General features: G+C 48.9%; 1 protein-coding gene across 1 annotated transcript in view; it reads right to left on the bottom strand.

Annotated features, from left to right (window-relative positions):
- Positions 1–17500, bottom strand: part of LOC135810209 (uncharacterized) — a 31364-nt gene that overhangs the window by 8106 nt on the left and 5758 nt on the right. Inside the window, exon 4 of the mRNA XM_065323679.1 lies at positions 1–173. This exon is cut by the window's left edge and continues 2484 nt beyond it. Coding sequence (XP_065179751.1) covers positions 1–173 — 173 coding nt within the window. The remainder of the gene's footprint in view (positions 174–17500) is intronic.

Here is a 17500-nt window from a genome sequence, read left to right as displayed (position 1 = left end):
AGCAAGGGTTCGCCTGACGTCCACGCCTTCTGTGCTGTCTTTATTAGATTGGAACTCGTCGCCAAGAATAACTCGAATCAGATTGGACTTTCCAGTACCGTACTTGCCGCAGAAGAAGATTCTCAGTCGACGGAGTTTAACATAGCATGTTGAAATGATGTCATCCAGTTCAGCTGTGCATAGTCACACACACAAACACAATATGAACAGTTAGAATGGTTACATATAGATATGCAAGCCCATTCGACTGTATCTATTCTAAGGTGCATTGGGTTGGGCCAAGAGGACACCTGAACCCCAGAGGCTTCCCTGGGGCTACGTACCCCCAGACATGCCAACCTGGAGGCTTGAATTCCCTGGACAATGAGGCTGAATTCCCTTGATTTGGTCCGTTTCCCTCGACACCAATTTTTTTAGCGCATCCATCATTAGCAGATGTATTTTTCATGACTGCTGCACAATCAAAAGGGATGTCATTGCATTGAGCTGTAACTGCACAAGTAAACTTTCTGTTGACTACCGTTATACCGACGATCAGTTGCAGTTCCACATGGGGTTTGTTGTCTACTACGTGCTGTGTGCACTTACAATGGATCTACAAGTTCGAGGAAACACTGAAAAAGCGTCATAAAGAAGGAGAACTTCGATTTCAAAAGTTCCATCTCAGTCCCTGGACTTTCCTGGACCCCGGGACAAACACCCTATTCCCTGGACTGTCCCGGGAAACCCTGGACGGTTGGCATGTATGAGGGCTAGGGAGGCATCTGGGGTTCAGGTGTCCTGTTGGTCTACCATATATAGGTATGTGCATGCGTTTGCTACCATATACATGTATGTCAGGCGCCTGCATCTCTGCAAGACAAAATGGACTCTGGAGCCTCACTGGCATTTGGCCGACCTCGTGGTCGTGTAGTATCCATCACTCACCTCTTTTTAGCTGGCAAAGACGCCGGGTTGTATTATTGTTATTATTATTATTTTAACTGGTTTGAGGGAAAGAGACAAACGGGAAAAGTCTGAAGAAAAAATTGACTGTCACCACCAGGACTCGAACCAGGGACCTTCGCTTGAAGCCAGCGATGCTCTAACCACTGAGCTATGGTGTAGTCGTCATCCCAGCAGAGGCCGTTCAACATTTTCTTCAGACTTCGTAACTCACACTTCCTGTGAATCCACACAGGTGGGTGGGACGCAGCCCTCACTGTAACCCACACACTTCACGTACAAACTAGCACGCGGGGAGCCCCAAGTCATAAAATATTAACTGGTTTGAGGGAAAGAGACAAACGGGAAAAGTCTGAAGAAAAAATTGACTGTCACCACCAGGACTCGAACCAGGGACCTTCGCTTGAAGCCAGCGATGCTCTAACCACTGAGCTATGGTGTAGTCGTCATCCCAGCAGAGGCCGTTCAACATTTTCTTCAGACTTCGTGACTCACACTTCCTGTGAATCCACACAGGCGGGTGGGACGCAGCCCTCACTGTAACCCACACACTTCACGTACAAACTAGCACGCGGGGAGCCCCAAGTCATAAAATATTAACTGGTTTGAGGGAAAGAGACAAACGGGAAAAGTCTGAAGAAAAAATTGACTGTCACCACCAGGACTCGAACCAGGGACCTTCGCTTGAAGCCAGCGATGCTCTAACCACTGAGCTATGGTGTAGTCGTCATCCCAGCAGAGGCCGTTCAACATTTTCTTCAGACTTCGTAACTCACACTTCCTGTGAATCCACACAGGCAGGTGGGACGCAGCCCTCACTGTAACCCACACACTTCACGTACAAACTAGCACGCGGGGAGCCCCAAGTCATAAAATATTAACTGGTTTGAGGGAAAGAGACAAACGGGAAAAGTCTGAAGAAAAAATTGACTGTCACCACCAGGACTCGAACCAGGGACCTTCGCTTGAAGCCAGCGATGCTCTAACCACTGAGCTATGGTGTAGTCGTCATCCCAGCAGAGGCCGTTCAACATTTTCTTCAGACTTCGTAACTCACACTTCCTGTGAATCCACACAGGCGGGTGGGACGCAGCCCTCACTGTAACCCACACACTTCACGTACAAACTAGCACGCGGGGAGCCCCAAGTCATAAAATATTAACTGGTTTGAGGGAAAGAGACAAACGGGAAAAGTCTGAAGAAAAAATATTATTATTATTATTATATGATTTTTTGCGCACTCGCGAAAATATGTTAACACAGAAGGCGCATGCTCTGTTCCCAACAAACTCTCACGCGCTCATTGTTCTCCGAAGTCCACTGTTCCTGATTTCAGTTCTTGCTGTGTCCGCATTGGCAGTGGATTTCTTTCTCAACCTCAATCTCAAGGTTTACCATAGCTCACGGAGATGCCCCGTGCACGTAAGCAGTCGGCTCCCGCGCCCGGACCCAGGCGTTCCAGTCGCAGGCGCGCCTCGTCGTCCCCGTATGCCGACACTCCAAATTGAGCCCCTGCGTACCATGCGGCCGATCAATCCGGCAATGCCCGTGCGGATCGTTCCGGCAATGCCCGTGCGGAGCAGGACGATATCCCGTCCGCCGTTCCCCAGCCGCCCAGCTTATTCACAACTGGCCTAAATTCACGTTCCGTTACGGCGGCCGTGTCGACGACCCTGCACCCCCTGCTGGCTCGAGTCGAGCGCCTTGAGGAACGAATTTCAGCTCGCCAGGATCCGGACGGCCATGATCGGGCGGCGGTCCCCTCAGTGGCAGATGTGGTCCAAACCGCGTCCAACACCGTCACCCATCACCCGCCGCAGGTCGACTCCGACCCCATGGACATTTCCCTCATGCAACCCGCGCTGCCTCCAATCGCAGCGCCCATGGCGAACACTCGTGAGTCCAGCTCTGTTGTTCCCACGGTCCCGCGTAAGTTGCTTGAAAAGATCACACGCGGCGAATATATTGAGCTGGAGGATCTCCTCCCGGAGAATGTGGGCGCAGGGTCCGAGCCCTTGGAGCTCAGTACCGCCAACGGGAAGGGCCGGCGTGTGTCCCTCAATTTATGTGTGACTAAGAAGCGCTCCATTGTCGACTTCACTGCTTCACTCAAAGAGTCAAAGTTGACACTAGCCAATGCTGTGAGCAAAGCTGTGGCACTCGAGTCCTCTATCACGGACAGCAAGCTTTATGGTGACGCTGCAGCTACTCCATTGTCGAATTCATTCTCTCAAATTCACCGTGTTTCACACTCCCAGCCTGCCTCTGCGCACAAGAAGTTTGGGAAGTGCAAGTACTGTGGCCGCTCGCATCCAAGAGGCAAGCAGCATTGCCCTGCAGCGGATTCTACTTGTGGCAACTGCTCGAAAGTCGGCCACTTTACAACAGTATGCCTGTCGCGCAAGTCTGATAATGCGCGCATGACATCCGAACAGGTGGAGGAGGATGACGCCAACTATTTCTGTGATTACGCATTCTCAGTAGATACTTCTCAGCACCAGCAATTGTTTCGTAAGACGCTGATCGTCAACGGCCGTCCCTGTGAAGGACTACTGGATACAGGTGCTACCCGATCAGTGCTAACCGATGATGTTGTCCAGCCAACGCGAAAGAGTGATCGAATCTTGAAAGCGTACAATGGTGGCGTTATCTCGACACTCGGTATGGCTGGTGTGACGGTCTCTGTTGGATCACGCAGCATCATATGTAGTTGTTTTGTTGTCCCAGTCGCGTCTGGCCGCCAAATCCTGTATGGCCAGGACATCATCTCCGAACTGGAGTTGCTGACCTCTGCTGAAGTCAATGTGGTGAACGTGACGCCCATCTCTATCACAGTGGACCCTGACACCACTCCAACAGCACTCCCACCCCGTCGGCACGCTTTCAGCATCCGGGATGAAATTGCCAAGGAGTTGGATCGTCTGGTGAAGCATGACATAATCGAGCCAGTGCGAGAAGCTACTCCGTGGGTCTCACCGTTGGTGCCGGTCAGGAAATCGAGCGGTGCTTTGCGTCTCTGCGTGGACTACCGCGTGCTAAACAAGGGCGTAGTCCGGGAGCGTCACCTACTTCCCACCGTTGACGAAATCAATGCGCAGCTGGACGGTGCAACAGTGTTCTCCGTCCTGGATGCTGAATCTGGCTTTCACCAGCTCCCTTTGGCCGATGAATCTCGTCCGTCCACCACTTTCGCCACTCACAAGCTGTGCACGCATGGTCATGTATACTGGTTTGTATGCATTCATGTCAGGCGATAGAGCGGCCCTCATTTGCATGCTCGACGGGTCCGGGTCTCTGGTTTCACATGTGCCTTTTATGCCGCCCTGCTCGGCCTGCTGTGCCTTTTATGCCGCCCTGCTCGGCCTACTGTGCCTTTATGTTGCCCTGCTGTTATAAGACGCAGGTGCCTTTCCCTTTCGGCTAGTCTTCAGTAGTCTTCTTCTGTAGTAGTTAGTTAGTTGGAAACACAATAACAAGGAAGTTTGCAATGCGAGTTGAGCCTGAAGTGAGCCTGAAGAATACAGTCTAGAAATAGTAGAATCCAGTAAAGCGAGCCAGACAGAGAGCTGGCCATAAACGCCTCTTCAGATTCAAGAGACTCCCGTTTGGCATTGCTTGCGCACAGGAGATATTTCAACGCGTGGTGTCTGACATCCTTGCCGGCCTGCCTGGAGTCGTTGTGTATATTGATGACATTCTCATCTATGCCCGCAACCGACAGGAACACGACGAGCGCATGGCTGCCGTACTCCGTCGTTTGAGCGAAGCCAACCTGCGCTTAAAGGGGAAGTATACCCTAAAATCAAATTTTCACCAGTTGTAGTCTTCGGGGTGCTGAGTCGAATGGTCTTGGTCCGAGGAAGCTGAGATGCTCCCTTCCTACTTGAATCCCAATCGAACTCGTGCACTTCCACCGAAACTGGGTGGCTGCGCCCTACTAGATGGGGATTTGTATGCAAAATGTCACTAAAAGCGCCATTTCGTTCTTATAAAAGCACGGATGACCGCGATTGGCCCATATGTTGTAGTCTTTTGGACGCTGAGTCGACTGGTTTTGGTCCGAAAAGGCTGCGATGCAGCGTTCCTCCTTTATTCCCAATCGAACATGGTTGAACAAGCGGTCACGTGCTCCTGCGTACACCAGTCACCTGGTCACCGTGCCTGCAGGGTACAACTTACTAGCCTGTTTGACCTTTTTTGGGTGCAGTCCTGTCACTCGAGTTGAACTCGAGTTGAACCTTGGTGTGAAAGTTGTCGCCTGCTGGCGCGGTGACCAGGTGATTTGGGCACCCAGGAGCACGTGACCGCTTGTTCAACCATGTTCGATTGGGAATAAAGGAGGAACGCTGCATCGCAGCCTTTTCGGACCAAAACCAGTCGACTCAGCGTCCAAAAGACTACAACATATGGGCCAATCGCGGTCATCCGTGCTTTTATAAGAACGAAATGGCGCTTTTAGTGACATTTTGCATACAAATCCCCATCTAGTAGGGCGCAGTCACCCAGTTTCGGTGGAAGTGCGTGAGTTCGATTGGGATTCAAGTAGGAAGGGAGCGTCTCAGCTTCCTCGGACCAAGACCATTCGACTCAGGACCCAGAAGACTACAACTGGTGAAAATTTGATTTTAGGGTATACTTCCCCTTTAAGCAGGCAGGCATAGTGGGATGGTCTAAGACCATGATTGAGAAACAGAGTGTACCAGGTTCAAGTCCTGCTTGGAAGCGGAAGGATTTTTTCCAGCCGTGCTGCGACCCACAGTTAATTGGGAACTCGTGGCCTGGCACGAGGGAAACATGGATGCAGTGAATGGGATTTCGGTCTTTGACCACTTTGTGGTGGGTCTGATCTACTCACCTCCCACCGCTTAGGAGCTGCATCTGCGCCTTGATCCAAGAGGTTGGTGGCGTTCCTGCGGATGCGGAAAACTGGGCCTTTGGCCGAGTCTCACGCGAACCGTGAATTTTTTTCCCCTTTAAACTGGGAGAAGTGTCCCGTACGCCAGTCAGAAATCAAGTACTTGGGACACTGGCTGAGCAAGGATGGTGCGCGTCCTGACGGTGACAAGCTGCTGGCAATCCAACAGTTGCAGCTGCCGCAGACGTTGACAGATGTACGTCGTTTCCTTGGTATGGTGACGTACCTTGGTAAATTTATACCGCAGCTCTCACAGACAACTGAGCCGCTGAGTAAACTGGCTCAGCGACAACCGTTCGTCGTTGATGATGAGCTGACAGCCGCATTCACCGATGCGAAGACAGCCGTGGCCTCGTCGCTAGAGTGCTTAGCGTACTTTAAGCCATCCTTGGACGTCCCAACCAAGGTAACATGTGTCGCATCTCCACTTGATCTGGGTGCTATTCTGTGGCAGCAAGACAAGAGAGGCACTTGGTTACCTGTCACCTGCGCCAGCCGTTCATTGTCCGATGTTGAATCCCGCTATTCCCAGTTGGAGCGCGAGATGCTTGGTATCGTATTCTCTCTGACTCGATTCTGACAGTACGTCCTGGGGAGATCTGTTCAAGTTGTGACCGACCACAAGCCCCTGATCTCAATCGTCCAGAAGCCGTTTGACGAAGTACCACCACGGCTGCGGCGCTGGATGGTCGCTCATGCCATACCAGTACACGTTGTCACATGCACCTGGGAAGCAGTTGGTGTGTGAAGACACATTTTCAAGAGCGCCTGTCCAAGACTCAACTGCCTCACTTGAAGAAGCCCGCTCAATGGCTGAGTTCATTGGCCTGGTCTTGGAAGAGTGCCCAGTCAATATCGACGATATCGCCAAGGCGACTAACAAGTTAGTGATGACCCACTGTTGCGCAGCATACAGCAGCGCTTCTTGATGCAATCATGGTCACAAGTCACACCCGCTGAAGAGCCATACTACCTTATCCGATATCAGCTCACGACCACTGACGGCATCCTGCTTTTCGGTAACCGCTGTGTAATACCAGAGGCTCTCCGACATGCCGTACTGCAGTTGGCCCATGAAGGTCATCCAGGTCGGGACATATTCAAGGATGCTTTGCGACGACGAGTATGGTGGACCGGCATGTCTAAAGATGCCGACAAGTTCGCCGAGCAGTGTTCGGAGTGTTGGCGCCGTCATACAAACCCCGCACAAGAGCTGTTGCCATCAGAAATTGAAGAATTGTGGCAGAAACTGGCGGTTGATCTGGTGTGTATTGAGGGTCAACAAGTATTATCCATCGTTGACTACGGTTCACGCTATCCGGAACTACTTCCCTTGTCAGCTACCACAACCGCAGCTGTCATTGACCGGCTAATGGAAGTGTTCGCGAGGTTCGGCCTGCCTAGCGTGTTGGTGTCCGACAATGGCCCCCAGTTTGCCTCAACCGAAATGGCCCAGTTCCTGCAGCGGTTGGGTATCCAGCACAATCGATCAAGCCCACGCTACCCCAGATCTAATGGTATGGTGGAACGTCTTCATCGAGTCGTCAAAGAGAGAATTCAATCTCTACGACCGTCCCTGTCTTTGCAACGCCGTTTGCAACAAGTTCTCTTTGATATTCGCAACTCAGTGCACCGAATGCTGGGCATGTCACCCAATGAGGCTTTCTTTGGTCGCATGGTTCGCACCCATCTACCTCACCATTCTACCCCACGCATTGTGAATGCTTCTCATCAGATTCGCGCCAAAGCTGACATGGCAGTCTCGCATGATAGTCGCCGCGGTGTCCGCCAGTTGCCTATGCTGCGTCCCGGCACAATGGTAGTGTTGCAGGATGGCTATTCCGACCCAACTACCCCTTGGCGTGTTGTGGAGAAATATGGCAGACAAGTCGGCGTCACTGATGGCAGGCGGATACTGCTACGAAATCGGCAGCATGTGCGAGAACATGCTTCACCTGCGTCATCAACTGCCACCTCTTCTCGGTCTTTGGATCTCCAGCCAGTTCCGACGCCAGATCCCCAGCCAGCTACAGAGTCAGAAGTGAAATCCTCGGCACCTAATGCAGATGTGCCACCTGCTACGCCTACTGCTCCGTGTGAAGCAGGAGTGGAATCTGAGATTAAAGAGGCTGATGCTCAGATTCATCCCGAGTCCAGTGACCAATCACGTCATCAATCACGCCTACCACGGCCCGATGCCCAGTCTGGCTCGCTCTATCGCAAGGGCTATGTAACCCGCGCTGGCCGCACTGTCAAGCTCACTGAGAAAGCTGCTGGTGCGTTGATGTAATATCTTCATTTTGACTGACCATGTTGCATAACTACGCCAATTTGCGATTTAGTTGCTGGTTTGGTTTGTTTTGCTTGTATCGTGGTACACGTTTGATGTATCTTCAGTGAGTTGACCCCGTCAGTGCCAGGGTGTATCGAATTTGTTGCTTTGAATTGATTCTTGCTCGTTTCCTTTGCGATTTTATTGTTCTTTTCTTGTCTGCAATTTTCTCCTTTTTTCTTTTTTTTCTCTCCTTTTTTTCTCAAACAGGTTTGCATTTGCAGACATTTTTTTTTCTTAGGGAAGGGGGTAATGTGGTAGTCATGCATTGTACATCACGGCTGTAGTACTGATGTGCACAGTCAGCGCAACAGGGCATTGCGTAATGCTCTTGGCCATATGCTGCTGTTGAGCTGGTTTTACAGATGAAGAATCTGAGAGACACAATGGCTGGTTGTCTATTCTTTCCGTGTGCTTAGTATGGTTTCTTGCATGCCTACAATGATCGTAGTAATACGTGAAACTCAGAGTTGTAACAAAGCTTCCAATCTCTCTCTTGTGTAGTATTTAAACACACGGCGAGGAGAACACAATTTTATAACCGCAATCAATAAAACTAGCTGAACCGACATTTGTGTACTTTATTCATGCAATGTAAAAAACGGTGGAGACGATGTGCAATGAAACGATGAAAATATGAAGAAATGGTGTAGGGAAAAAAATAATAAACTTGTTTGAATCCATATTTTTTTCCCTACACCATTTCTTCATATTTTCATCGTTTCATTGCACATCGTCTCCACCGTTTTTTACATTGCATGAATAAAGTACACAAATGTCGGTTCAGCTAGTTTTATTGATTGCGGTTATAAAATTGTGTATTATTATTATTATTATTCTCCCTGACCTTCCTTTCCCTTCAACCACGCACGTCTGGATGCTAGAGCAATTTCGAATTGCGCTAAGATGTAGTTAGGGACTCAGCAGGGTCAAGCAGTACACAGAGTGTCCAAGTTCGGCAAGAAACATGCTGTCTCCAAACAAATGTGTGATTGTTGTGCGAACGGACATATGGGTACCTGCGACCATGTGAGGGGTAGTGATAATAATAACATATTATTATTATTGGTCTATGCTTTCAACGAGATGGCTTGAAAGCCCTAGAGCCCTCGTTATGCTTTGTTTTTACCGAAGTCATCAAGTGTGTTATTCGAACTGATAGAAACGTCTTTGCAAAAACGATTATCGGTCACATGACGACCTCAGTAAAAACAAAGCATAGCGAGGGGTCCTGTCTTGTTTCTAATTCTTTTAGTTATCGCTACAAGGATTGTTCGAGACGACAGCTAAGAGATTTCTCTTCTTCCTACATGTTTTGTTCTCTCCAAATGACTGAGAATTGACCAAGTTACGATAGTTTGAAATTATTTGAAAATGTAGAACTTATCGATCGATAGTGGTCGATAAAAGTGTGTGCCATCCGTAAAGGCTAAGAAAACAAAGAAACTTTAGCTCATAAACACAAATAGATACATAACGGAAATAGCTTACTCCCAGACAGATACAAGTGCATTCTACCAAGCTACAATAGACACCCTTAGCAAACAACGGTAACGCTATTTTTTACAGTACTCGTACCTTGATCACCCAAATAGCGTTAAAGCTGCAGCGTAAAAACGATATGGGGTGTGGGCTGCCGGTCGACCCACAAGAATAGTAGATACTTCGAAAGAAACACTTGGTTCTTGACTTCAATAAATACTGCACTCAGATTCAATAGACGTAAATACTTTGTTTGCAATCTTGTACTTGTAGAGATATCAACAGTAAACTTCGTTAGAGAGAGAGAGGGGGGGGGGGGGGAGAGAGCCTAGAATAGATACTACTTGTTTCTTCTCTTCTGTCTGTTCTAAAAGTAAAGTAAAAGACCAGGAGAGACAAGACAGGTGTCAAGCGCGCACCACTTCTGGCACGTGCAATCCATGCATGGGAAATGCATGCTAAACACGGATGGTGCTATGTATGGACAGTACAATAGGTCAGAGCTGGATCGGAGGGTCCTGCAGCGCATGCAGCAAGGGTGCAAATCTAGAAGTCTAAAGAGGATGCAGCCAATATATGCAGCATGCAGGGGACAAACATGCACGAGCTGGCTGTAAACAACACACAGGCTGGGAGTGTAAGCATAAATCTGTGTTCACAACTGGCGCGTGGACGCGGTACGCTTGCGGGTCATGCGTGCCTGAACGCGCGTTCAGGCGTTCACAAAAAAACCCGCAATTCGCGCTGAAAATACGCGCTGAAAATTCCAACTTGTTGGAATTTCCATTTCGGCGCGTTTCCGTACGCATGGCGCCCCAAAAGCCAGCAAAAATACGCACAAACGCGTGGTTTCACGCGTACACGTGCCAGTTGTGAACACAGCTTAAAGGGGAAGTATACCCTAAAATCAAATTTTCACCAGTTGTAGTCTTCTGGGTGCTGAGTCGAATGGTCTTGGTCCGAGGAAGCTGCGACGCTCCCTTCCTCCTTTTTTCCCAATCGAACCCGCGCACTTCCACCGAAACTGGGTGACTGCGCCCTACTCGATGGGGATTTGTATGCAAAATCTCACTGAAAGTGCTATGTCGTTCTTATAAAAGCACGGATGACCGCGATTGGCCCATATGTTGTAGTCTTTTGGACGCTGAGTCGACTGGTTTTGGTCCGAAAAGGCTGCGATGCAGCGTTCCTCCTTTATTCCCAAACGAACATGGTTGAAGAAGCGGTCACGTGCTCCTGGGTGCCCAAATCACCTGGTCACCACGCCAGCAGGCGACAACTTTCACACCAAGGTTCAACTCGAGTTCAACTCGAGTGACAGGACTGCACCCAAAAAAGGTCAAACAGACTAGTAAGTTGTACCCTGCAGGCACGGTGACCAGGTGACTGGTGTACGCAGGAGCACGTGACCGCTTGTTCAACCATGTTCGATTGGGAATACAGGAGGAACGCTGCATCGCAGCCTTTTCGGACCAAAACCAGTCGACTCAGCGTCCAAAAGACTACAACATATGGGCCAATCGCGGTCATCCGTGCTTTTATAAGAACGAAATGGCGCTTTTAGTGACATTTTGCATACAAATTCCCATCTAGTAGTGCGCAGTCACCCAGTTTCGGTGGAAGTACGTGAGTTCGATTGGGAATAAAGGAGGAAGGGAGCGTCTCAGCTTCCTCGGACCAAGACCATTCGACTCAGCACCCCGAAGACCACAACTGGTGAAAATTTGATTTTAGGGTATACTTCCCCTTTAAGTGTTTGTACGGTTGCAGGACATAGAGTATCGCTTCGCGACACGGGGGCTGATTTATCGTTGTGACAAACGATACGTTTTGGCAACAGCGTACTAAAATTAGCGTTCATCTTGCCAAAGGTCGAATAGTGCGCGGTCCCATTTCGAAAAAAGAGTCATAGTTTAGAAGTTTGGTGGCAAGTAGGAGCTCACAAATTTTTAGAGCTGTTTCTGACTAAGTTGTGGCTACTGAAGACGATAAAAGTATCGCCTGTTGTCCGTTTGTTAGGTATGGCGATCTTCCGCTGCATACGGAAATTGCACATGTACTCGAACCCAGTCATTCTAGGGTATACTTTAGTAGTGGGTTTCTGCATACAGAGTCCGTCAAGAAACCTTTGACCATGTTGACGTAAGTCGTTTGAAGAATAGCTTGCTCTAGAGTGTTTTGGAGCCGAATCAGGCAGGCAGACCCGAAGGGGGACAGGCACGATCTGAGCAAGTATGTGGTGTGCCAGGATTATAAACCTGACGTGCAGAACAGGCGCTTGGCAGAGAAATTTACTCAGTGCGCCACATACGAGGCAGAGTTTAGTCTGCTGATTGCTGCTCGTACCGGTACACGCAGCCACGCTAGAATATTGAACGAACTAACTTGAATCAGGATGGTATAGCGAATGAGATCAAGTATCACCGTAGCTGTTTTTCACTGTACGTAAAAAAGAACGTCTTGCTAATGATGCAGTGGATTCTGATCTGGCCCAGATTGGTGATGTGAAGGCGCAGGCATTCATGAAATTGTGTGAGTGGATTGAAATTAGTGCCCTGACTCAGAGTAACTCCGCAACAGATATGACTGAAGTATGTAAACGTTACCGTCGATTCCTGAACGAACTAGGATTGACTGGTCATGTTCAGAATTCCTTCGCGGTGAAGCAACGCCTCATGGAACACTTCGGCGACCGGTTGCAGTTCCATCGGCCTGCATCCCGCAGAGAACCAGAACTGTGGAAGAAGGCCTCAGATGAGTCATGACCTTTCTGGTATGACACTGACCCAACTGCAGGCAGCCTTTGCTGTATTCACCAAAGGCTTGGCTGGGATCTGGGCTTATCACCTGCGCTGCTCACCGTGCGCGCCTGGGCTGTTGACTGAGCTCGATAGGAAGCTGAACGAGTGCCTATTGCCGGTCATGCTGAGGGATGGTGTTCAACCTCCGATTTGGTGGTCTGGCTATCCCGGTTATCGAGAGCACCGCGCCGGGAGAACTGGCTGCATCTATCCGAGCGACCGAACCACTCGTGCAGCTCCTGCTCACGGGAACCTATGAGAGCCCTCCGGATCTGCATCAAGGGCTGGTGGATGGTGTGCATGCTGCGGGGGACCCGGTTGGCTTACGGTGTGCCGCGTTATTGCCTGGTTCGGTGCCGGCTGTGGCGGGCGACCCAGCAGATGGCACTCGTGCAGCGTTGTCCCCTGGTCCAGTGTCGTCCATAGTTCATGATGGCTTATCCACACTGCCAATTGCACATGCGGCTGGCAGTTGCAGCTGACTGGCAGAGACCCGGTGCTGGATGCCATTGGCGCCACTCGACAACTTGCGCGGTCAGCTTAAGTACGGACAATATGGCTGCCAGCAGGAGATTAAGGCAAGTCTAAACCCGGAGCAGCAGCTTCTGGTTGAGGTCCGCGATGAGAAGGGACTCTCATCTTGGCTTACGGTAGTGCCCAGGTTCCAGGACGGAACAGTTCTGAAGAAGACTTACTTCAGGGATGCACTCTGCATTCGATACGGCCGCCGTTTGGTGGGCCCTCCGGATACATGTGTTTGCGGAGCAGAACTCACCGCACGGCATGCGCTCACCCACACAACTGGTGGCTATAATTATGATAGCGCGCCATAATGAGGTGCTCGATTTGAGGCTGGTGTGTTCAATCATTCACAAATTGATTTTGAGAAGAGTTTGAGTTGATTTCCCTGATCACCACCTGGTCAAAACAGTAAGACCAATGTTTTATTGCTTTTGTGTTTAATTGTTTATTTTGATATTATTTCCCCAATCACTTTAGTTTGATGATATGCATGTTGACTTGCCCGTACAAGTGGCTTTTCCTATGGAGCTGACAGTGATTGTTGCAATGATGATGACGACATCAACCGACTAAAATCCAACAGCTGCATTGACCTACTTCATCCTGCTGTCTTGTGGATTGCGAGCAAAACTCTGATGCATGTGTTTACTGCGTCATGAACCGAGTTTTTTTGTTTTGCTATATGTAAATACTTCAAAGCTTGCAAACTGCTGAATATGTAAATAATTTGGTTGTGTCACTTGTATATCATTTTGGTTGCTCTTTGCTATTCTTTGCTGCTGCGCCGCTTGAGACAGACATGAAAATAGCTTCGGGTTATCTTTTCACTTGTATTTTAATTATGTCGGCTCAGAGTCAGTGCTACTGTATTCTACGTAGTTGCTGCTGCGCTTGAGTACATGGCACAGCCAATGTACTTTTCATTATTTGTAGCACAAACACTATATTTGTATCAGGGACTGAGCGCCACATTACACAACTCGAAGTTTGACAGCCATGCCACAGACTCGCATGAAATGTATTCAGCTGAATGATGTTTTATTGCCACCAGGGAGTCGTACCCTCCTGATCCCTGACTGCCACCAACTGGAGACTAAAACGGACTCTGTATGCAGAAACCCACTATACTCTAGAATGACTGGGTTCGAGTACATGTACAATTTCCGTATGCAGCGGAAGATCGCTATATCTAACAAACGGACAACTGTACAGACTTGCCGATACTTTTATCGTCTTCAGCAGCCACAACTTAGTCAGAAACAGCTCTAAAAAATGTGTGAGCTCCTAAAGGTTACGAGTTTCTAGAAAATACCACCTTGGACCTTAGACTAGAACCCAAATCTCGCTATTTTCCCCTTACGGTAATACCGTTACAACATAACGTTTTTTGCTAAGGGTGTCGATTGTAGGGGAAGAGTGTGTTGATCCCTACATGGGAGCTCGCGGTTTTCCTGGCGACTTGAATTCTCACTTGACTGACTCACGACTGCCATCCAGAGCACACGAGAAGTCCATCGAGCCGTCCACTCGGCAAACCTGCAAGAAAGCACCACTTCCTGCTCAATACACAGTGTTTCGGGAAATTCACCCCTCATCAGTTGAGCTTGAGTAGGCTGAGGAAGATTGTGCCTGAAGAGCACCACTTATAATTATAGTGCTCGGCTCCAGGCACAAACATCACCAGGGATACAAACCTACAGAGACGCTCCGTTTCCAGCGCGACAAACACCACATGAACACCAGATAGCAGCATGAGTCAGTGTCGCTCATGGAGGTGCTGAACAAGCGCTGAGGACCGTTCGCCATTCACAACGCTGTTGCCTCCAAACCATTAAAGTCAAGAATTAGGAAAACTACAAGCTCCCATGTAGGGAGCAACACACTCTTCCCCTATTATCGCCGAAGTCGCACCAACCTCTTCTTCACAGTGTCTATTGTAGTTATTATAATTATTACGCTATTGAGCTAGTTTATAAATGTGTAACTTTTCCTATTTTCTTCAACACATAACATTAGATTTGAAACTGCACTATCACCCTGCATGCATTGCCTTGATAAACAAATGGCACAGCAGGTCCCTCTGGCCTGGATTCAGTTGCCTGGCGACGCATGGCCTCCACGTTCAAGGCACCATCCAATACTTTGTGTTCAGCTCTAGCTCGTGCCGCCCAGTCCTTATGTACTCAGGCTCTCAAGTCGAAACATGAATGAAGACGGTGGCGTATCTACTTGGTTGGGTACACCGCCCATGGTTTAACCACAAGCAGCGTATTAAGTTACAATGTACTCAACAAAACGGCTTTCTTGACACTTTGTGTCTGCGCTATGGTTTAGCTCTGAGTAGTGTGCCTTCATCGTGCGTCTGTGGCCGTGACATGACGACTCATCACGAATTCACGTGCCCTGGCGGAGGGTATCCTACTCAGCACCATAACCAGTTACGGGACCTCTTTGCCGACACGCTGGCGGAGGTGGTGTGTGACGCCGGTGGAGACTGAGCCCCCACTTACTCCATTGCAGGATGAGGCTTTTGTCAGGCAACACTGCCAATGGCGCTCGTGTGGATGTCCGGGCTTGTGGCTTCTGGTCGCGGCAGCAAAACGCTTTTTGATGTTAGGGTTACTCACCCAAGGCCATCTTTTTGCTGTCGTGATCACAAGTAATGAGCCAATTGGCGGATCACAAGCGTCAGAAGAAGCACCATTACACCGAACGTATCAACAAGGTTGATCACGGATCGTTCACGCCCCTGGTGTTTGCCACGAATGGCATGTGCAACAGAGGCCACCATTTTCCTGCGTACTTTGGCTGCAGGAATTCACGACCATCACTGTGACCTGTCGTATTCCCTGGTTGTGCGGCATTTGCGCTCGAGGATCAGTTTGTGCCTTGTGCGGTGGCAAATTACCTGCCTTTGTGGCGCCCGTGCGTCCTATGTCAGGAGGCATGCTGGTGGCGGTGCTCATAGCTTCGTCATGGAGTGCCGGGCCCGTGCTCATCTTTTGACCTGACTGTGACCGTCAATGTTCTTCAAGTTTAACATGGACTGACTTTATGTATTACCTCACTATTCAAACCGGATCCATTCTTGTTGTTGATTTGTTGTATGTTGAAAGTTTTGCTTTGATTTGCTGCGGAAACGTGCAGACTGTGTTTTATCCATGTTTGAGTGGGTCTATTTGATCGCTTTTCAGTGGTTTCTATTCTATGCTTTTCAGTGTGTGAGACTTCATTCACTCTTTTTCTCTTTATTTTCTTCTTCTTTTTAGGAAATTGGGTGTTTCTTGCATCCATGCCTTCATGTACTGTTGCTAATTAGGATTGGAATAAAACAATTCGCCCAATAGTGCCATTAGTGGTGTGTGTGTGTGTGTGTGTTTGTGTGCCAGCTAGTTCGGTTGGTAGGTACACTTATGCCTGATTGTGTTGGGTATGTTGCCAACAGGCTTGGCTGCTTGAAGGTGTAATGTTGTACCTGCCACCTTTCGTCAGGCGAAATAACTGGTCAGTCGGCGACACGCATTTTTCACAAAAATTTGCGTTTCACCTGCTGGGAGAGTATGCGTGTACTCGAGTCTCATCCTGAGCATGTTTTTTTCTTCTTTTTTTCAGCTCCAGTATACTAGTAGCTGTATTTTTCATTGCAAAGCCGTCCTCGATTGTTGTGTTCGTTGTTCAAACGAAGTGGACATTCAATCATGAAGGCAGAGGACATAGGAGCCTGATTGGAGTTTCTCGTGGCATAGGACGGCCACACAGAGACACTTTGGGATTTTCTGAATATAAAATACCGTACGCACGATGCTGAGATCAATTTGTGCGATATCAAATTGTTTGTGATCTACCACATCGAGCAGAACGAGATCCAAACACAAGCTTACCGACGGTTAGGCTGCCGACCTGACTGGACAAATGATCCCTGGCTTCACCTGACGCCAGAAGTCGGACACCATGTCTTTTGCCGCGACGTCCATCTCCAAAAAGAACTCAATCTTCGTCGTGAAAAGGCTTGAAATACTCAATATTCAACCGAGATTCGCGGACTCACCCTTTCTCAGATCGAATCATTTTTTGTTGTAGCAGTTGCAGGGCAGATCCCCGCCACTACTTCAACAGAAGATGGCTCCAAAGCATGCCTGGAACAAGCCATATCGAGGTTGCAAGCCACCCCTCTCAGCACTTTTTTTGAAGAAATTCGAAATTTCAATGGTGGAAGATATACTATGAAGAGAATTTCAAAAAGTATGTTTCGCGGAGCGATCGCTCAACCTACGTCATTCAAACTTTGCAGGATGGTTCAGACGTACATGCTAGGCATGGAACCACAGATCATAGCTGACACACAGAGTCACACACACGTACACAGCAGATTCGTGTGCACAGATACTAAATTAGTGGACGTCGTCATCTTCTTCCCGCTGATCTCAAATGTACTATGACGTGCTATTTCGCCTGACGGTTGGTTCCAGGGTTCATATACTTTCTATTTGAAGTATACATACC

This window comes from Sycon ciliatum, chromosome 2 (assembly GCF_964019385.1).
Source record: "Sycon ciliatum chromosome 2, ocSycCili1.1, whole genome shotgun sequence".
NCBI lineage: Eukaryota > Metazoa > Porifera > Calcarea > Leucosolenida > Sycettidae > Sycon > Sycon ciliatum.
The sequence above is the reverse complement of the archived record's forward strand: the minus strand, read 5'-3'. Positions and strand labels throughout refer to the sequence as shown.